This window comes from Pseudophryne corroboree, chromosome 4, assembly GCF_028390025.1.
Source record: "Pseudophryne corroboree isolate aPseCor3 chromosome 4, aPseCor3.hap2, whole genome shotgun sequence".
Classification (NCBI taxonomy): Eukaryota; Metazoa; Chordata; class Amphibia; order Anura; family Myobatrachidae; genus Pseudophryne; species Pseudophryne corroboree.
Window position 1 is genome coordinate 339253383 of NC_086447.1, and position 22612 is coordinate 339275994.

Genomic DNA, 22612 nt, shown 5'->3' on the forward strand with positions numbered 1-22612 from the left:
AATTTACCTTGCCGTCTGGCATCAGAATGGATTTGCTTATAACTGAATTTTCATCACGGACAATCAGATGACCTGTTTTTTTGCTGGCTACATTAATATGGGTCTCTTTCACAGGTTTTTGTATGTACTCCTTACTTTCACCCTGTGCAAAGATTGAAGCATTGTGTTATTATGCATGTCCAACATATTACGTTCAGAAAGCAATGGGGGGGGGGGGGGGAATCACATTGAGTAATCCGCATACAACATGTACTAATAGTTTCTCTTTAAAATAAGATATATACCTTATTAGCAAAACTGATAAAATGTAGTTAGTAGTTTCTTTATGAGAAAAAGTAACTGTGAAAATGTATTTGCTTATGGTATAAAAAGGCTACTGCCATAGGCAAATGGTGGGGGTGGGGTCCAGTTGCCTGGAAATCCCCTTCCCCACAGCCGGGCCAACAACCACTACATGGAGAATAAAAGGCAGAATGCCGCTGCTTAACATGACTTGTGGCATCAGAATTTCCTTCCAAGTCTGCTGTGTGTGTCTGTTGATCTGAGTGCTCACTTATCGCACTGAAGAGATAAGTGACTTACCATGATCATTGGGCCTGCATATGTCTGATGTACTGTATTTTATAAACAGCACTGTGTTTGGGGCAGACTATAGCTTGTTACATGCTAATTATGCATCCGTCATGGGCATTGCCCCTGACTACATTTTGCTAATTCCTATAAAATAACTCCAGCATCTAAGGTAATTTACAAAGGGAAAATTACTGCTGCATAGTGCAATTACAGGTTTGGGCAGGCTGCGTACCTCAACTTGGGAAAATGCTCTGAGGCTTACAGTGGGCGCATAGCTCTGCAGACCAATATGGCAATATTTGCAGAGAAGCAGGAGTTTGCCTAGATGCAGAGCAGAGGAGTTGAGAGCAAAATGCTGGATTTCTAGTGAGGAGTTTCCCAATGCTTGACTTTAGATCCAGTTTTGACAACCCATGGAGAAGAGAATATAATTAGTACTTAACAAGTTATAGTCTGTTTCATACTAAGGGCAGAGCTCAGGTTCACAGATGTTTTCATGTACAATAATAGCTTATTTCTCTTGGATATGGATAGAACACTTGCACAGCATGTAATACTGCTCACAATCTTTTAGTAGTAGTGAGCAGGAGATGTAGGGAATATCACAGACATGTCCCATGACTGGCTATTTACAGCTGTAGTTTATGTTTACTCCTACATGGTGATTCCTGAAGAAAAGTGGTCTCCTTACTTTGCTAAAGATGTGACAATAAGTACAACCAGCTAAGATGTGGTCTATATCAGACCCTGTTGTGTCTTATAGAATTAACCACTGGTCAGTGCATTGCTGGATGCTGGCTTATGGTGTTACCAGTGGGCTGTGACCTATGTGAGGCCTATGATGAAGCCTGTGACTCATTACCAGGGTCCTGGGTATAGACTGTTGACCAATTAGATTATTCTTCCGGGTAAGCTAGCATTGGGTCTACAACCACGATCAGCAACATCTTCCACAGTGACAATACAATTTCCCCCAATGTTCACTGAAGTCTGGACTGCAAAAGAACCCATTTACTATCTCTAATATGGGGTTTTTAGGGTTCACCACCCACTGTCCTACATTATTTATGTAGATCTAGTCAACTTGTAAGTGCCTGTTCTCTTATAGGTATCATGTCTACTAATAAATCCTATTAATCATCTCTGTTTTTGATAAATATCTAAGAAAAGCGGTAACAGAGAAAACTATGGTGTACATTATAAAGGGGTTTGTTTGATACACAAGAACTTATGCTAATTTTGCTGTCCTTATCTGATCTAAAATATGTTAAAATGTTAACAAAATAAAAAATGCCCTAAGAGCGTGGTAAAAAAAAACAAAGCAAATACTAGGCTAAGCAACACGCTGAAGGGCTGTGTAAACATAAAGATACTCACTGTGGTTCTGAGCAAGACAACGTTAGCTTCTGCCAAACTGCACGGAACGCAGTGACACCAAACATCCATCTCTGGCTTCCAATAGAAAAGGAGTCTAAGAAACCCCAGAGAGAAAATGTAACCTAGAATACACAGAACCTTGCGCCACCTCTCTGTCCTGAATCCAAACAGTTCCTGCAAAACAGGTACATCAATATATCTGAACAAAAGTTTAAAAGGTAATCACTGTTACATAGACAAGTTAGAACTGGAATACTATTTGTTTTATGAAAATTGAAAATGATCAATCACACATTTACATAATTATACAGGGTACCCAAGTCGTTGTCCCCCCTTACCTGGCAGTAGCCAGGTTCTCTACTGCCTTGAGTGTACTATCAAACTAACTTCATGTGTTATAATGAGTCTATCCACGGCCAGCCCTGCTCTCTCTGCTGTTATCTGCAGCAGGCAGAACATGCAGAATTTCACAAGCACAATAGAACTAGTTTATCATCACATTTTAATCTATATAATAGAATAAATATATTTCAGGGTAATCCAAACCGTATAATGATATAGAATTCAGATATTAAAATGTAATCCTCCAGATTAACATTATTAAAGGTCAATGTTTACATTGTCCCATTTAGGTACTAAGGTGAAGCTGGTTTTTCACATGCCCAGTCCCATTCTCAGTTATGGATTCCATATGAGATTTCAGCATGGTTATTCCAGCAAAGATTCAGTTTAAACCTGATTTTTCTAGAGATCTGTCCACTTTTAAGAAATCTCTACCAGCTCTGCAGCGATGCCCATTTTTAGGTAGTACATATATAGGGCCTTATTTAGCATCGCATTGATGCAAATGTCTCTGCCAGATGGGGGTGGCAATGCAGAGTTGCAGGGGCATAGCAATGGGAACGCAGGTGGGTACTGTCCTATTTCGGGATGGCCGCATGATGTGACATGCGGCCGCTGCAAAGCAAAACATTGCGGTGGCGTGCCTGCCTTCATAGTACATGGGGTGCCCCAGAGACAGACTTCTTTGATGGAACCCCATAAAAAAAATCAGTGGGGTGGCAGAAAAAATAACTGATGACCCTTTTCAGATATAAACCCCAGCCTTAGCAAGGCTTGGACTCTGGTCATAGGTTATTCCGGGGTCATCATCCTGGGTCTTCCGTATAGCAGAGGATGCTTGGCACTGACCCAGCACTGACCCAGGGTGCAAGTCCCAAGAATAACCCTTGTTGATTGCAGGGTCACAAACCTGGGACTGTCAACCCGGGCCTGCTTCTGTTTTTGCTTATGTCTGAATGGGCTATAAGAGTAACACTGATGGCATAGATCATTTTTTTATTTTTAGGTGACCTACTGTAGTTTCAGTGGATGGCAGGAGTGTTAAAAGTGTAAAAAAAAAGCATCCAAAATGTATTTCATACTATCACTGCACGTAGGGACCCTGCCCATTCATTTATCATTTTTCTATAAACAATAGTGTGTGTGCATGTGGTATTCATCCCTGTTATATTGATGTCTAAACAATAGTGTGTGTGCATGTGGTATTCATCCCTGTTATACTGATGTCTAAACAATAGTGTGTGTGCATGTGGTATTCATCCCTGTTATATTGATGTCTAAACAATAGAGATGAGCGGGTTCGGTTTCTCTGAATCCGAACCCGCCCGAACTTCATGGTTTTTTTCACGGGTCCGAGCAGACTCGGATCCTCCCGCCTTGCTCGGTTAACCCGAGCGCGCCCGAACGTCATCATGACGCTGTCGGATTCTCGCGAGACTCGGATTCTATATAAGGAGCCGCGCGTCGCCGCCATTTTCACACGTGCATTGAGATTGATAGTGAGAGGACGTGGCTGGCGTCCTCTCCATTTAGATTATAAGAGAGAGAGATTTACTGGAGCTTAGGACTAGGAGGAGTACTGTAGAAGTGTAGAGAGTGCAGAGAGTTTACTAGTGAGTGACCACCAGACAGTGCAGTTTATTTAATATATCCGTTCTCTGCCTGAAAAAAGCGATACACACAGTGACTCAGTCACATACCATATCTGTGTGCACTGCTCAGGCTCAGCCCAGTGTGCTGCATCATCTATATATATTATATATCTGTCTGACTGCTCAGCTCACACAGCTTATAATTGTGGGGGAGACTGGGGAGCACTGCAGTGCCAGTTATAGGTTATAGCAGGAGCCAGGAGTACATAATATTATATAGTGAGTGACCACCAGACAGTGCAGTTTATTTAATATATCCGTTCTCTGCCTGAAAAAAGCGATACACACAGTGACTCAGTCACATACCATATCTGTGTGCACTGCTCAGGCTCAGCCCAGTGTGCTGCATCATCTATATATATTATATATCTGTCTGACTGCTCAGCTCACACAGCTTATAATTGTGGGGGAGACTGGGGAGCACTGCAGTGCCAGTTATAGGTTATAGCAGGAGCCAGGAGTACATAATATTATATTAAAATTAAACAGTGCACACTTTTGCTGCAGGAGTGCCACTGCCAGTGTGACTGACCAGTGACCTGACCACACTGACCACCAGTATAGTTAGTAGTATACTTATATTGTGATTGCCTGAAAAGTTAAACACTCGTCGTGTGACTTCACTTGTGTGTTGTTGTTTTTTTTATTCTATAAAAATAAAACTCATTCTGCTGACAGACAGTGTCCAGCAGGTCCGTCATTATATAATATATAATATATACCTGTCCGGCTGCAGTAGTGATATATATATATTTTTTATATCATTTATCATCCAGTCGCAGCAGACACAGTACGGTAGTTCACGGCTGTGGCTACCTCTGTGTCTGCACTCGGCAGGCAGTCCGTCCATAATTGTATACCACCTAACCGTGGTTTTTTTTTCTTCTTTATACATACATACTACTACGACATCTCTTTATCAACCAGTCTATATTAGCAGCAGACACAGTACAGTACGGTAGTTCACGGCTGTGGCTACCTCTGTGTCTGCACTCGGCAGGCAGTCCGTCCATAATTGTATACCACCTAACCTTTTTCTTTGCATCATGTGCTGATTGGGGAGGGTTTTTTGGAAGGGACATCCTGCGTGACACTGCAGTGCCACTCCTAAATGGGCCCGGTGTTTGTGTCGGCCACTAGGGTCGCTAATCTTACTCACACAGTCAGCTACCTCATTGCGCCTCTTTTTTTCTTTGCGTCATGTGCTGTTTGGGGAGGGTTTTTTGGAAGGGACATCCTGCGTGACACTGCAGTGCCACTCCTAGATGGGCCCGGTGTTTGTGTCGGCCACTAGGGTCGCTAATCTTACTCACACAGCTACCTCATTGCGCCTCTTTTTTTCTTTGCGTCATGTGCTGTTTGGGGAGGGTTTTTTGGAAGGGACATCCTGCGTGACACTGCAGTGCCACTCCTAGATGGGCCCGGTTTTTGTGTCGGCCACTAGGGTCGCTAATCTTACTCACACAGCTACCTCATTGCGCCTCTTTTTTTCTTTGCGTATGTGCTGTTTGGGGAGGGTTTTTTGGAAGGGCCATCCTGCGTGACACTGCAGTGCCACTCCTAGATGGGCCCGGTGTTTGTGTCGGCCACTAGGGTCGCTAATCTTACTCACACAGCTACCTCATTGCGCCTCTTTTTTTCTTTGCGTCATGTGCTGTTTGGGGAGGGTTTTTTGGAAGGGACATCCTGCGTGACACTGCAGTGCCACTCCTAGATGGGCCCGGTGTTTGTGTCGGCCACTAGGGTCGCTAATCTTACTCACACAGCTACCTCATTGCGCCTCTTTTTTTCTTTGCGTCATGTGCTGTTTGGGGAGGGTTTTTTGGAAGGGACATCCTGCGTGACACTGCAGTGCCACTCCTAGATGGGCCCGGTGTTTGTGTCGGCCACTAGGGTCGCTTATCTTACTCACACAGCGACCTCGGTGCAAATTTTAGGACTAAAAATAATATTGTGAGGTGTGAGGTATTCAGAATAGACTGAAAATGAGTGTAAATTATGGTTTTTGAGGTTAATAATACTTTGGGATCAAAATGACCCCCAAATTCTATGATTTAAGCTGTTTTTTAGTGTTTTTTGAAAAAAACACCCGAATCCAAAACACACCCGAATCCGACAAAAAAAATTCGGTGAGGTTTTGCCTCGGAACCGAACCCAAAACCAAAACACAAAACCCGAAAAATTTCAGGCGCTCATCTCTACTAAACAATAGTGTGTGTGCATGTGGTATTCATCCCTGTTATACTGATGTCTAAACAATAGTGTGTGTGCATGTGGTATTCATCCCTGTTATATTGATGTCTAAACAATAGTGTGTGTGCATGTGGTATTCATCCCTGTTATACTGATGTCTAAACAATAGTGTGTGTGCATGTGGTATTCATCCCTGTTATATTGATGTCTAAACAATAGTGTGTGTGCATGTGGTATTCATCCCTGTTATATTGATGTCTAAACAATAGTGTGTGTACATGTGGTATTCATCCCTGTTATATTGATGTTAGCACACATCTCTGATTTGTGTCAATACCAATGCACAGTAAGTATACACCCAGAATTTAAAAAAAACACTTTTCATTGGGTCTAGAAATTCCAATCCTGGTCAAGCTAAAAGCTCCCACCAGGCCTGGAGGGTAACCCGCACCGAGAAAGATATTTCAAATATATGTTATAGAGTTGGGGTGCCTTATATCATGTCTAATTAGCCCTAATTTTAGTGATCCACATATATATAAATATGTAAGACAAAGTTTAAAGGCTCACAAAGGTGCTACCAACTGGTTTGAGTAAGGCTATAAATCAAATCCCCATAGAGAGGGGAGAAGGGGGAGAAACCAAGTACAATTTGAGGTGCACTCACCCAACTGACAAATTTTTATATGATTTATATTGTCAAAAATGTATATCCACAGTAGTAATATTTAATAAAGGCTTGTATGCCCAATGACCTAAATCAATGTATGAAAAATATTTCTGTTTTTGTGGGACTCAATTGTCCTTTATTAATGATAGAGCGAAATATTAAAATTAAAATAAAGAAAAAAAGATAAAAGTGACAGAAAATGAACAATGTGTGAATAAAGATTTAAAACAAAGCTAATGTGTTTTCTCCCTTTATATATTTTCTGGTGTTTCTTGCAAAGATGCATGCGCATACATGTATTTGTATAGCACTGTATCAGTGCTAAATTTATAAGAGACCTACAATTTTCGTGTTAACTGAAGCCTCTATAATGTAGCAGAGGGAATATGCTACCTTACTGATGAGTCACAGCCTGTTACATCAAATAGTAACCATAATTGTCAAATATTGTAACACTAAATCTCCACTACTGCTTTTCAGGTTATAGATGTAGTAAATGGTTTCTAATGTTATGAATTAAGGAGTAGATGAAACATTGTTGTTAAATATATGACTCATGCCTTAGATCTTAAAATATATCACAGTACAGATAAACTTGCCTGATACTGTGTGGGTTACTTATACCCCTTTTACACTCGCAGTGAAAGGTCATTCCCGGGAATGTGTCACGGTATATTTGCCGGGACACATTCCCGGGAATGACCCTTTCACATTAGCTGGTCGGTGATGTCACCGCTGACTCTAGCGGAGGCAATGCTTGGAGATAATCTTCTCCAAGCACCGCTTCCTCCTATGCAGAGAACGGGTGCCAGGTCGCCTTGACCCGGTGTACCCGTTCACACTGCACAGCTTCCCGGGACGGTCCCAGATTCAACCCAGGTCGAGACCTGGGTTGAAATCCGGGGATGCTCGTCCCGGAAAATTGTCCCTGTACCCATTCACACTCACAAAAATCCCAGGATGATGCGCGTTCACGTGCAATATCCCCGGATTTTTCTGCGAGTGTAAAAGGGGTATTAAGCATAGAGAAAATTGACCAGGGATGTGTCTAGGAATAACAGTATATTATCAGTTCACAATGATAAACTGCTTCACTGCCCTCTATTTGGTTGTATCTGCTTGATAAATCACAGCAGCCTTTAATATCTGCTGCTACTATTTATGGTGCACCTGAGGAAGCTCGATACGAGTGAAATGCACATAGGTTCAGCTATGTGCTCCCTTAATAGTGACAATATTTAACTGTGCAAAGAGCATATTATATACATTTGAGACCTATAACTTGGAATTAAAAGCCTAATATATCTATGTTACAGAAGGATATTTGAATGCGCGTGTCCTTTACCTGCTAATATTCTATTCACATGCTGCGGGTCACGATCTCATTAATATTTAATAAAGGAAATAACGGGGGGATTGTGTCAGATATGGAATAGTACTAAGTAATCTCTCATTATATATATTTCATGTGTAACACTGTACCTGTGTGTAGTGGATACTTAGTGTAATTATATACACACCGCTGCTGATCCGTATTTATGAGCACGATCCTTTATATATCTCATGTGCAACACCGTACCTGTGTGCAGTGGATATTTAGTGCAATTTCACACACACCGCTGTGGATCCGTATTTATGAGCATGATCTTTTTTCATCTATACAAAGTGCAATACATCTGCATATACAAATATCTTAATATGGGTAGCGACATTTAAGAAGTTACTAACATATCTTGTATGAACACAATTTAATACTATTTAGTATCGGAGATAACTGCTGTTAATCCATATTATATTAGCAGTGCAGAAATTAGGGGTGTACACTTCTCCTGTACACTTATTAAATAATTTTTTGCACGAGGAATAATATATTATAAGTACTGCCAGTGGATATCAAGCACTGCTGTGAGATATTAAATGGATATAATCTAATATAGTGCAATAGGGTGAGTAATCATTGATAACTGACATCATATGAGAGATACTAATTTATTATTGTCTCTGCATATCTATTATATATATCTCTGCAATGCACCATAAATAGTAGCAGCAGATATTAAAGACTGCTGTGATTTATCAAGCAGATACAACCAAATAGAGGGCAGTGAAGCAGTTTATCATTGTGAACTGATAATATACTGTTATTCCTAGACACATCCCTGGTCAATTTTCTCTATGCCTAAGTAACCCACATAGTATCAGGCAAGTTTATCTGTACTGTGATATATTTTAAGATCTAAGGTATGAGTCATATATGTAACAACAATGGCCCTCATTCCGAGTTGTTCGCTTGCTAGCTGCTTTTAGCATCATTGCACACGCTAGGCCGCCGCCCTCTTGGAGTGTATCTTAGCTTAGCAGAATAGCAAACAAAAGATTAGCAAAACTGCTACTAGATATTTCTTTGCAGACCTACTCCTAGATTGCGATCAGCTCAGTCCGTTTAGTTCCTGGTTTGACGTCACAATCACGTCCTGCGTTTGGCCAGCCACTCCCCTGTTTCTCCAGACACTGCCACGTTTTTCCCTGACACGTCTGCATTTTTTTAGCAAATTCCCGGAAAACGCTCAGTTACCAACCAGAAACGCCCCTTTCCTGTCAATCACTCACCGATCAGCAGTGCGACTGAAAATTGACGTTCAAAAACCAGCAAATCTACTAAGTTTTGTGTTAAATAACTTAGCGCATGCGCTCTGCGTACCATGCGCATGCACAGTTAGCAACAAATCGCAGCATAGCGAAAATCGGCAACGAGCGAACAACTCGGAATGACCCCCAATGTTTCATCTACTCCTTAATTCATAACATTAGAAACTATTTACTACATCTATAACCTGAAAAGCAGGAGTGGAGATTTAATGTTACATTATTTGACAATTATGGTTACTATTTGATGTAACAGGCTGTGACTCATCAATAAGGTAGCATATTTCCCTCTGCTACATTATAGAGGCTTCAGTTAACACGAAAATTGTAGGTCTCTTATAACTTTAGCACTGATACAGTGCTGTACAAATACATGTATGCGCATGCATCTTTGCAAGAAACACCAGAAAATATATAAAGGGAGAAAACACATTAGCTTTGTTTTAAATCTTTATTCACACATTGTTAATTTTCTGTCACTTTTATCTTTTTTTCTTTATTTTAATTTTAATATTTCGCTCTATCATTAATAAAGGACAATTGAGTCCCACAAAAACAGAAATATTTTTCATACATTGATTTAGGTCATTGGGCATTCAAGCCTTTATTAAATATTACTGCGGTAGATATACCTTTTTGACAATATCAATCACTTTTCATTGGGTGACATTTTTTCAAATCGCCCTGTTCGCCACCAATCCTAGTTGCGCCTCTGACAGTGGCAAGGCATTTCTAAGACTAGCATCGCCTGAAGAGGAGGCAGGGGAGATGAGTCCTACCACCTCTTTTGGATCATTACTTATACCTGTCATATATACATTAAATGAGCTTCAATCCTATGCGGGATCTAAAGGAGGATGACACTTTAATTTTGCACAGGCATTCCTGTTTGTAACCTAGATGTTTCCATAAGCTTGCTGCTGTCACAAGTTTAGCAGGCGCTGCTGTCAATGAGAATATGGTTGAGCTCTCTAAAGGGGAACGGAGACGGCAAAAGCAATGTTTACTGAACTCACTGGGACCATCATCTGAACTGAGATGGTCCTCAGTAGATCTCCCAAACAACCCTGCCCTTGGTGTGATGACACCACCATGTTATATCTGACTACCATCACAAATGTGTAGCTGTATTACTATTAAAGGTAGACTGATTAGTATTACAGTACTGTATATCATTAAAAAGATGGTAGGACACAGAGCTGATCTAAAGCGCAGCCATTTCTAACTCCCTTCTCTCATTTTTATACCAGCAGGTGTAAACCATATTCTAGCAATTTAAACACACCTACTGTACAGTGGCGTGAAAAAGTGTTTGTCCTCTTCCTGATTTCATCTAATTTGCATATTTGTCATATTTAATTGTTTCAGATCTTAATACAAAATTACATATAAGAGAAAGACAACTTGTTTAAACATAAATTACAGGTTTTAAATAATTGTTTCATTTATTAAAGGAAAAAATGTATCAAACACCAACTTCCCTTGTTTTTAATAGTATCTGTCCCCTTAGTTACTCATTCAACCAATTAACCAAATTGACTAAATTGAGTTCAGTTGCACTACACACGATCAGGCTTAATTACTACCAGCCCTGTTGAATCTAAACATCACTAAAATAGAACCTTTCCAGTGATGTGAAGTTGGTTAAAAGCGCTCAACAGCAGCATAGTATCCCATGATCAAGAGAAATTGCAGAAAAGTTGAGAAAGTAAATTATTGAAAAATATCAGTCTGGAAAGGGATGTACAGTCATTTCTAAAGCTACAGTATGGGTCTCTGGCGAACCACAGTGAGAGCTATTATCTCAAAATTGAGAAAATTTTAAACAGTGGTGAATCTCTAGGAGTTACCAACCTACCAAAATTTCTTCAAAAGCACATCAATGATTTATGTAGGAAATCACAAAAGAACCCAGACAAACAACTGAGGAAATGCAGGCTTCTCTTATCCAAGGTAATGTCAGCATTCATGATTCCAGTTAATGTCAGCAATCATGATTCCACCATGATTCATGATTACACCATGATTCCACCATGATGCCAAAAAACACAGTGACAATGCCCAAACCTTTTGGGCTAATGTTCTGAGAACTGATGAGACAAAAATAAAACTTTTTGGAAGACATGCAATGGTGTGAGGATGCTTTGTTACATCAGGAAACATGAGTTCTACTCTCTACCTGAAAATTTTGAGTAAGAATATTTGGCCATCAGTCCATGATCTGAAGCTTATGCACAATTGGGTTATGCAGCAAGATAATAATGCAAAGCTCATGCACCACTAAATGGCTCATTAAAAACAAAATTAAGATTTTGGTGTGGCGTAGTCAAAGTCCTAACTTAAATCCAATTTAGATACTATGGCAGGACTTTAAAGAGGCAGTTCATGATAGAAAACAGAAAGTTGTAGTGCATTCACAGGAGGGAAATTTTACCAGTGGAGTACCCCAGGGATCAGTACATGGACTAGTGCTTTTTTTCATTGAAGAAATCATTTTATATTTGTTTTATGTTCATAACAGATCAAATGACACTTTACAGCTTTTCAATATCTTTATTGGTGACATTGCAAATGGCATTAAAGCGAAAGTATGCCTTTTTGCTGATGACACAAAGGTATGCAACAGGGTAGACACACAGGAGGGGTAAAACAAATGACAGATGATCTAGGTAGACTAGAGGAATGGTCAAGAGTGTGGCAATTACAGTTTGATGCCAAAAAATGCAAAATCATGGACTTGGGTCTCAAAAATCCAAAAGCTAAATATTGTATTAATGGCACTATACTGGAAACTACTGAGGAGGAAAGGGATTTAGGAGTCACCATTCAGGAGACTTAAGGCAGGTAAGAAATGTAACAAAGCAGCAAGGAAGGCTAGTCAGATGCTTGGCTGCATTGAGAGAGAAATCGGCAGCAGAAATAAAGAAGTAATAATGTCACTGTATAGGCCAGTGATGGCTAACCTTGACACTCCAGCTGTTGTTGAACTACACATCCCAGCATTCCCTGCATCAGTTTTAGCATGGCCAAATAACAAAACTGCTGGAGTGTCAAGGTTAGCCATCACTGGTATAGGCCATTGGTACGGCCTCATCTAGAATACTGCATTCTGTTCTGGAGACCATATCTCCTGAAGGATATTAATACATTAGAGACTGAACAAAGAAAAGCAACTGAAATGGTGCATGGTCTACATCACATAACTTACCTGGAAAGACTAAAAGATCTTAACATGTATAGTTAAGAGAAGAGAAGGGAAATGGGGGACATGACTGAAACTTTCAAATTGTCATGAGCCACCGCTGTGGCTCATTCCTGTCTGTGTTCCATGTAACTGCAGCCTGTCTCCTGTATTTGTGGTCTGTGTTTCACCTGTCAGATAATTAGGCCATTACCTTGTGTCTGGTTTTCCAGTTGCAGTTAATCAGTGTTCAGGAGGCTTGTTATTTTTCAACCATCCCGATTGGGGCTTGCTCCCTTTATTGCACAGTTTGCCCTTCACCTGACGCCAGATATAGCTTATTGTTCCTGATAGTACCTGTGTCCGGTCCCTATCCTATGGTGGTAACTTGAACCTGTGCAGTTGGTGCTATTACATTACTTGTGATACCCGGTCCAGTTTGAATCCTGTGTACACTGTCCTGCCAGAATCCTGAGTTCATTACCTGTGTCACCTGAGTTCCTGACTGTGTACGTGAGACCTAGCCTGGAAGTACCTTCAGACAGCTCCAGCCTTAAGTTGCCTTGTCTTGATTTGTCCTGAATGCCTTGAATCCAGGAGACTCCTGCAGCTAAGTAATCTGTACCTTGCCTTGCTCTGCCTTAAGGAACTCACTGCTAAGTTATTCATTGATTGTACTTGGTTGCTAATACCACCCCATGCATTGTTGCGTTCACATACAGTATGTGTTTAGTTGCTAATACCTTATAGTGCATTGTTGCATTCATATATAGTCTATGTTTAGTTGCTAATACCATCTTGTGCATTATTGCATTTACATACAGTTTATACTCAGTTGCTAATACAGGTTGAGTATCCCATATCCAAATATTCCGAAATACGAAATATTCCGAAATACGGACTTTTTTGAGTGAGATATTGAAACCTTTGTTTTCTGATGGCTCAATGTACACAAACTTTGTTTAATACACAAAGTTATTAAAATATTGTATTAAATGACCTTCAGGCTGTGTGTAGAAGGTGTATATGAAACATAAATGAATTGTGTGAATGTAGACACACTTTGTTTAATGCACAAAGTTATAAAAAAATATTGTATTAAATTACATTCAGGCTGTGTGTATAAGGTGTATATGAAACATAAATGCATTCTGTGCTTAGACTTAGGTCCCATCACCATGATATCTCATTATGGTATGCAATTATTCCAAAATACGGAAAAATCCGATATCCAAAATACCTCTGGTCCCAAACATTTTGGATAAGGGAGACTTAACCTGTACCACCCTGTGCATTGTTGCACTCACTGTTACTTATCCCAGCTTGTGAATTGGTCAGCCTAATCAAGGTAATATTCAGTGAGCATTTCTCTGCACTTGTGTTTTACTCTTGCCCAGCCTCCTGTAGTCACCTTGTCCATCCATAAGTCCTGGGGGCATCTGAGTACAGGGTGGACCTAGTTCACCCTGGGAAGGTGGCAGCTAAAGGTGAAGCCTAGCATTGCAGGAGGCTAAAAGACTGCTGGGCAAGTGTAATCACATGAGCACCACCATGTACTACCTGGTTGCCTCAGTAACACAGTCATTACAGTTATTCCACATATCAGGTTAACCAACTATATCCATCTCATACAGACTGCTGCCCAGGTATCTACTCCAAATCATAACACATATATAGCAAGGGTGTAGAACACAAGGACATGCACTGATACTGGAGGAAGGTAGGTTCAGGGGAAATCTGAGGAAAATTACTTCACAGAAACGGTAGTGGATAAGTGGAATAGCAAAAAGCCTAAAATATATTCAATTCAGGAGTAACCAAATTGGTGGTGGTCACTTTAAATAATTGCAGCTCCCAAGTAGTGCTCTGGTGTACCAAATAGAAATACAAAGAAATAAACCTATCACTAGGTATCAGACAGAGAGTGCAGTTTATATATTTAATAAAAATTTAGTAAAATACTAACATGTGTAAATATCAACCAATATATAATACATACATTCAATGCTGGACTGGGACATGAAGGGCCCACCGGGGTACTGCAGTGGTAGGGGCCCATGTTTAGGGATGTGGCCAGTCACCACACAGTTTTGGGTAACCATTAGAGACTGCCCCCTGATAAATCTATATAAAATACTGTAAATACTGTTAGTGCATGCATGATAATACTGTATACCAGATTAATGACAGCAATGAATTGTACAAAATGCAGCATTGGCCTGTGCAGTATAATGTAACACGTAGAATATGTAATTCAAGTACACAGTAGGGATGTGCACTTGAAATTTTTCGGGTTTTGTGTTTTGGTTTTGGGTTCGGTTCCGCGGCCGTGTTTTGGGTTCGAACGCGTTTTGGCAAAACCTCACCGAATTTTTTTTGTCGGATTCGGGTGTGTTTTGGATTCGGGTGTTTTTTTCAAAAAACCCTAAAAAACAGCTTAAATCATAGAATTTGGGGGTCATTTTGATCCCAAAGTATTATTAACCTCAAAAACCATAATTTCCACTCATTTTCAGTCTATTCTGAACACCTCACACCTCACAATATTATTTTTAGTCCTAAAATTTGCACCGAGGTCGCTGGATGACTAAGCTAAGCGACCCAAGTGGCCGACACAAACACCTGGCCCATCTAGGAGTGGCACTGCAGTGTCACGCAGGATGGCCCTTCCAAAAAACACTCCCCAAACAGCACATGACGCAAAGAAAAAAAGAGGCGCAATGAGGTAGCTGTGTGACTAAGCTCAACGACCCAAGTGGCCGACACAAACACCTGGCCCATCTAGGAGTGGCACTGCAGTGTCACGCAGGATGGCCCTTCCAAAAAACACTCCCCAAACAGCACATGACGCAAAGAAAAAAAGAGGCGCAATGAGGTAGCTGTGTGACTAAGCTCAGCGACCCAAGTGGCCGATACAAACACCTGGCCCATCTAGGAGTGGCACTGCAGTGTCACGCAGGATGGCCCTTCCAAAAAACACTCCCCAAACAGCACATGATGCAAAGAAAAAAAGAGGCGCAATGAGGTAGCTGTGTGACTAAGCTCAACGACCCAAGTGGCCGACACAAACACCTGGCCCATCTAGGAGTGGCACTGCAGTGTCACGCAGGATGGCCCTTCCAAAAAACACCCCCCAAACAGCACATGACGCAAAGAAAAAAAGAGGCGCAATGAGGTAGCTGTGTGAGTAAGCTAAGCGACCCTAGTGGCCGACACAAACACCTGGCCCATCTAGGAGTGGCACTGCAGTGTCACGCAGGCTGGCCCTTCAAAAAACTACTCCCCAAACAGCACATGATGCAAAGAAAAAAAGAGGCGCAATGAGGTAGCTGTGTGAGTAAGCTAAGCGACCCTAGTGGCCGACACAAACACCTGGCCCATCTAGGAGTGGCACTGCAGTGTCACGCAGGATGGCCCTTCAAAAAACACTCCCCAAACAGCACATGACGCAAAGAAGAAAAAAAAGAAGCGCAATGAGGTAGCTGTGTGAGTAAGCTAAGCGACCCTAGTGGCCGACACAAACACCTGGCCCATCTAGGAGTGGCACTGCAGTGTCACGCAGGATGGCCCTTCAAAAAAATACTCCCCAAACAGCACATGACGCAAAGAAAAATTAAAGAAAAAAGAGGTGCAAGATGGAATTGTCCTTGGGCCCTCCCACCCACCCTTATGTTGTATAAACAGGACATGCACACTTTAACCAACCCATAATTTCAGTGACAGGGTCTGCCACACGACTGTGACTGAAATGACGGGTTGGTTTGGACCCCCACCAAAAAAGAAGCAATTAATCTCTCCTTGCACAAACTGGCTCTACAGAGGCAAGATGTCCACCTCATCATCATCCTCCGATATATCACCGTGTACATCCCCCTCCTCACAGATTATCAATTCGTCCCCACTGGAATCCACCATCTCAGCTCCCTGTGTACTTTGTGGAGGCAATTGCTGCTGGTCAATGTCTCCACGGAGGAATTGATTATAATTCATTTTAATGAACATCATCTTCTCCACATTTTCTGGAAGTAACCTCGTACGCCGATTGCTGACAAGGTGAGCGGCGGCACTAAACACTCTTTCAGAGTACACACTTGTGGGAGGGCAACTTAGGTAGAATAAAGCCAGTTTGTGCAAGGGCCTCCAAATTGCTTCTTTTTCCTGCCAGTATAAGTACGGACTGTCTGACGTGCCTACTTGGATGCGGTCACTCATATAATCCTCCACCATTCTTTCAATGGGGAGAGAATCATATGCAGTGCCAGTAGACGACATGTCCGTAATCGTTGGCAGGTCCTTCAGTCCGGACCAGATGTCAGCATCAGCAGTCGCTCCAGACTGCCCTGCATCACCGCCAGCGGGTGGGCTCGGAATTCTGAGCCTTTTCCTCGCACCCCCAGTTGCGGGAGAATGTGAAGGAGGAGATGTTGACAGGTCGCGTTCCGCTTGACTTGACAATTTTCTCACCAGCAGGTCTTTGAACCCCAGAGAGATCCAAGGTAGGTTTTAAATCTAGGATCGAGCACGGTGGCCAAAATGTAGTGCTCTGATTTCAACAGATTGACCACCCGTGAATCCTTGTTAAGCGAATTAAGGGCTCCATCCACAAGTCCCACATGCCTAGCGGAATCGCTCTGTGTTAGCTCCTCCTTCAATGTCTCCAGCTTCTTCTGCAAAAGCCTGATGAGGGGAATGACCTGACTCAGGCTAGCAGTGTCTGAACTGACTTCACGTGTGGCAAGTTCAAAAGGTTGCAGAACCTTGCACAACGTTGAAATCATTCTCCACTGCGCTTGAGACAGGTGCATTCCACCTCCTATATCGTGCTCAGTTGTATAGGCTTGAATGGCCTTTTGCTTCTCCTCCAACCTCTGAAGCATATAGAGGGTTGAATTCCACCTCGTTACCACTTCTTGCTTCAGATGATGGCAGGGCAGGTTCAGGCGTTTTTGGTGTTGCTCCAGTATTCTGTATGTGGTGCCTGTACGCCGAAAGTGTCCCGCAATTCTTCTGGCCACCGACAGCATCTCTTGCACGCCCCTCTCGTTTTTTAAATAATTCTGCACCACCAAATTCAAGGTATGTGCAAAACATGGGACGTGCTGGAATTTGCCCAGATTTAATGCACACACAATATTGCTGGCGTTGTCCAATGCCACAAATCCACAGGAGAGTCCAATTGGGGTAAGCCATTCCGCGATGATCTTCCTAAGTTGCCGTAAAAGGTTTTCAGCTGTGTGCGTATTCTGGAAACCGGTGATACAAAGCGTAGCCTGCCTAGGAAAGAGTTGGCGTTTGCGAGATGCTGCTACTGGTGCCGCCGCTGCCAGGGCTGTCTTAACAGCAGTGTAGGCCCCTGGGCACAGCAATGCACTGGGCCCCCTACCCATCCTCCAGTGGTAGGGGTGGGGGGTGCTATAAGTGGCAGCTTTGAAGTCCCGCGGGTGGTAGGGGGTGTTCTATCTTCCGTTAAGCATGTAGGACCTGGAGCAGTCATTTCTGCTAATTACTCCTTTACTGCACAAATGGGGCTAAACTGTAGAAGGGGGCATTGGGCTGAATGAAGAAGCCCTGGTACATGACTTTTAGGGTGGTAGGGGGTGTTTAATACGTAGGGGAGGGATGGATAGTGGAGTGGGCTTAATATTTATAATTTTCTGGTTGGAGTGCAGCTTGCTTGACTGCAGATATCTCCAGTTCCTGAAAATATATTTCTTAGCTTTGAATGGGATAAAAAAACTAGAGAGTCCCACTTTTCACAAGGTACTGGGGAATTAGGGCTCAGAGTTCAGGTGCCAGAGCAATTCACCAATGAAAACCTAAAACTGCATATTAGGCGTGTGGAGCTGAAGCAGGGACCAGCTGCTTGAAGGCTGATATTTCCGGTTCTGGGCATAGCAGAGACAAGCTGCCAGTGTCCACCAAAAGGAGAGAGTCGCAGCTTTTGGATTATACCCTCGGAAAAACTCTAAGTCAGACAGAACCCGAGATATCTGGCTGGGAAGAGCAATTAACAGGCTTGGATGGGGACCACTACTTTGAGGTCGGATATCTCCGGTTCCCCATGGCCGATTTTAAAAAATCTGGTACCCCTGGAAAGAGGGGACCCTCAGCTATCAGCCTAGGGCCCTTATACTCCTGGGGCCCTTGGGCAAGAGCCCATTGAGCCCATACGGAAAGACGGCCCTGGCCGCTGCTGTTCTTGCGGCGGGAGTCCATACATCTACCCAGTGGGCTGTCACAGTCATATAGTCCTGAGCCTGCCCTGCTCCACTTGTCCACATGTCCGTGGTTAAGTGGACATTGGGTACAACTGCATTTTTTAGGACACTGGTGAGTCTTTTTCTGAGGTCTGTGTACATTTTCGGTATCGCCTGCCTAGAGAAATGGAACCTAGATGGTATTTAGTACCGGGGACACAGTACCTCCAACAAGTCTCTAGTTGCCTCTGCAGTAATGATGGATACCGGACGCACGTCTAACACCAACATAGTTGTCAAGGCCTCAGTTATCCGCTTTGCAGCAGGATGACTGCTGTGATATTTCATCTTCCTCGCAAAGGACTGTTGGACAGTCAATTGCTTGGTGGAAGTAGTAAAAGTGGTCTTACGAGTACGACTTCCCCTCTGGGATGACCATCGACTCCCAGCAGCAACAACAGCAGCGCCAGCAGCAGTAGGCGTTACACGCAAGGATGCATCGGAGGAATCCCAGGCAGGAGAGGACTCGTCATAATTGCCAGTGACATGGCCTGCAGGACTATTGGCATTCCTGGGGAAGGAGGAAATTGACACTGAGGGAGTTGGTGGGGTGGTTTGCGTGAGCTTGGTTACAAGAGGAAGGGATTTACTGGTCAGTGGACTGCTTCTGCTGTCGCCCAAAGTTTTTGAACTTGTCACTGACTTATTATGAATGCGCTGCAGGTGACGTATAAGGGAGGATGTTCCGAGGTGGTTAACGTCCTTACCCCTACTTATTACAGCTTGACAAAGGCAATACATGGCTTGACAAATGTTGTCCACATTTCTGTTGAAATACATCTACACCGAAGAGCTGATTTTTTTGGTATTTTCACCAGGCATGTCAATGGCCATATTCCTCCCACGGACAACAGGTGTCTCCCCGGGTGCCTGACTTAAACAAACCACCTCACCATCAGAATCCTCCTTGTCAATTTCCTCCCCAGCGCCAGCAACACCCATATCCTCCTTATCCTGGTGTACTTCAACACTGACATCTTCAATCTGACTATCAGGAACTGGACTGCGGGTGCTCCTTCCAGCACTTGCAGGGGGCGTGCAAATGGTGGAAGGCGCATGCTCTTCACGTCCAGTGTTGGGAAGGTCAGGCATCGCAACCGACACAATTGGACTCTCCTTGTGGATTTGGGATTTCGAAGAACGCACAGTTCTTTGCTGTGCTTTTGCCAGCTTGAGTCTTTTCATTTTTCTAGCGAGAGGCTGAGTGCTTCCATCCTCATGTGAAGCTGAACCACTAGCCATGAACATAGGCCAGGGCCTCAGCCGTTCCTTGCCACTCCGTGTGGTAAATGGCATATTGGCAAGTTTACGCTTCTCCTCCGACAATTTTATTTTAGATTTTTGAGTCCTTTTTTTACTGATATTTGGTGTTTTGGATTTTACATGCTCTGTACTATGACATTGGGCATCGGCCTTGGCAGACGACGTTGATGGAATTTCATCGTCTCGGCCATGACTAGTGGCAGCAGCTTCAGCACGAGGTGGAAGTGGATCTTGATCTTTCCCTATTTTTGGAACCTCAACATTTTTGTTCTCCATATTTTAATAGGCACAACTAAAAGGCACCTCAGGTAAACAATGGAGATGGATGGATACTAGAATACTTATGGATGACGAGCGACTGCCGACACAGAGGTAGCTACAGCCGTGGACTACCGTAGTGTGTCTGCTGCTAATATAGACTGGATGATAATGAGATAAAATTAAAATATATATATATATCACACTAGTACTACAGCCGGACAGGTATATATTATGTAATGACGGACCTGCTGGACACTGTCTGTCAGCACTGCAGACTCCTAAAGTAAGCTACTAGTATCAAGAAGATAGAAAGAAAAAAAACCACGGGTAGGTGGTATACAATTATGGATGGACGAGCGACTGCCGACACAGAGGTAGCTACAGCCGTGGACTACCGTACTGTGTCTGCTGCTAATATAGACTGGATGATAATGAGATAAAATTAAAATATATATATATATCACACTAGTACTGCAGCCGGACAGGTATATATTATGTAATGACGGACCTGCTGGACACTGTCTGTCAGCACTGCAGACTCCTAAAGTAAGCTACTAGTATCAAGAAGATAGAAAAAAAAAAACCACGGGTAGGTGGTATACAATTATGGATGGACGAACGACTGCCGACACAGAGGTAGCTACAGCCGTGGACTACCGTACTGTGTCTGCTGCTAATATTATAGACTGGATGATAATGAGATAAAATTAAAATATATATATATATCACACTAGTACTGCAGCCGGACAGGTATATATTATGTAATGACGGACCTGCTGGACACTGTCTGCAGAATGCGTTTATAAAAACACCACACGACGAGTGTTTAACTTTTTCAGGCAGACAATCACAATATACTGGTGGTCAGCAGACAATCACAATATACTGGTGGTCAGTGGTCACTGGTCAGTCACACTGGCAGTGGCACTCTGGCAGCAAAAGTGTGCACTGTACTTAAAATATGTATTCCTGCTATAACTGCTCCCCAGTCTCCCCCACAATTAAGCTGTGTGAGCAGTGAGCACTCAGCACAGTCAGATAATGATATACAGTATTACATATGATGCAGCACACTGGGCTGAGCACAGATATGGTATGTGACTGTGTCACACTGTGTATCTTTTTTTTTTCAGGCAGAGAATGGATTAATTAAACTGGTGGTGGTCACTGGTCACTGGTCACACTATCAGCAAGTAGTACTCCGTCCTAAGCAGACAATCACAATATACTGGTGGTCAGTGTGGTCACTGGTCAGTCACACTGGCAGTGTGGCACTCTGGCAGCAAAAGTGTGCACTGTACTTAAAATATATTATTTATGTACTCCTGCTCTAACTGCTCCCCAGTCTCCCCCACAATTAAGCTGTGTGAGCAGTGAGCACTCAGCACAGTCAGATATACAGTATTACATATGATGATGCAGCACACTGAGGCTGAGCACAGATATGGTATGTGACTGTGTCACACTGTGTATCATTTTTTTTCAGGCAGAGAACGGATTAATTAAACTGGTGGTCAATGGTCACTGGTCACACTATCAGCAAGTAGTAGTACTCCAGTCCTAATATGCTCCCCAAAATTAGTAAATAGTGTCTCTAACTCTCTACTCTCTTCTCTATAAACGGAGAGGACGCCAGCCACGTCCTCTCCCTATCAATCTCAATGCACGTGTGAACATGGCGGCGACGCGCGGCTCCTTATATAGAATCCGAGTCTCGCGATAGAATCCGAGCCTCACGAGAATCCGACAGCGGGATGATGACGTTCGGGCGCGCTCGGGTTAACCGAGCAAGGCGGGAAGATCCGAGTCTGCCTCGGACCCGTGTAAAAAGGCTGAAGTTCGGGGGGGTTCGGATTCCGAGGAACCGAACCCGCTCATCACTAGTACACAGTCTGGAACCTGATCCCTAGAGGAGGAGTGTAGTCTTTATGGAACTTTAGAGGTTTGCAATGAGCCAAATTAATCAGCTGTATATTCCCATATGCTCCTGTTAGCAATGCGACTTTGCAGCTACACAGTCTGGCAGTCACTGGTAGTGTTGCACAGAATAGCCCCACAAGCTGTGCTATGCTCCACCTCCCTAAAACTTTAATATAGTAACATAGTAACATAGTTAATGAGGTTGAAAAAAGACAAAATGTCCATTGAGTTCAACCTGTATTATAAACACTATAATTCATGCTCTAAAATGTATATA

At 42.8% G+C, this 22612-nt stretch overlaps 1 protein-coding gene across 1 annotated transcript in view; it reads right to left on the bottom strand.

Annotated features, from left to right (window-relative positions):
* LOC134909506 (probable cation-transporting ATPase 13A4) overlaps positions 1-22612 on the bottom strand; it is a 369987-nt gene that overhangs the window by 339692 nt on the left and 7683 nt on the right. Inside the window, exons 2-3 of the mRNA XM_063916443.1 lie at positions 1951-2124; positions 8-142 (exon numbers count right to left, since the gene is read on the bottom strand). Coding sequence (XP_063772513.1) covers positions 8-142; positions 1951-2124 — 309 coding nt within the window. The remainder of the gene's footprint in view (positions 1-7; positions 143-1950; positions 2125-22612) is intronic.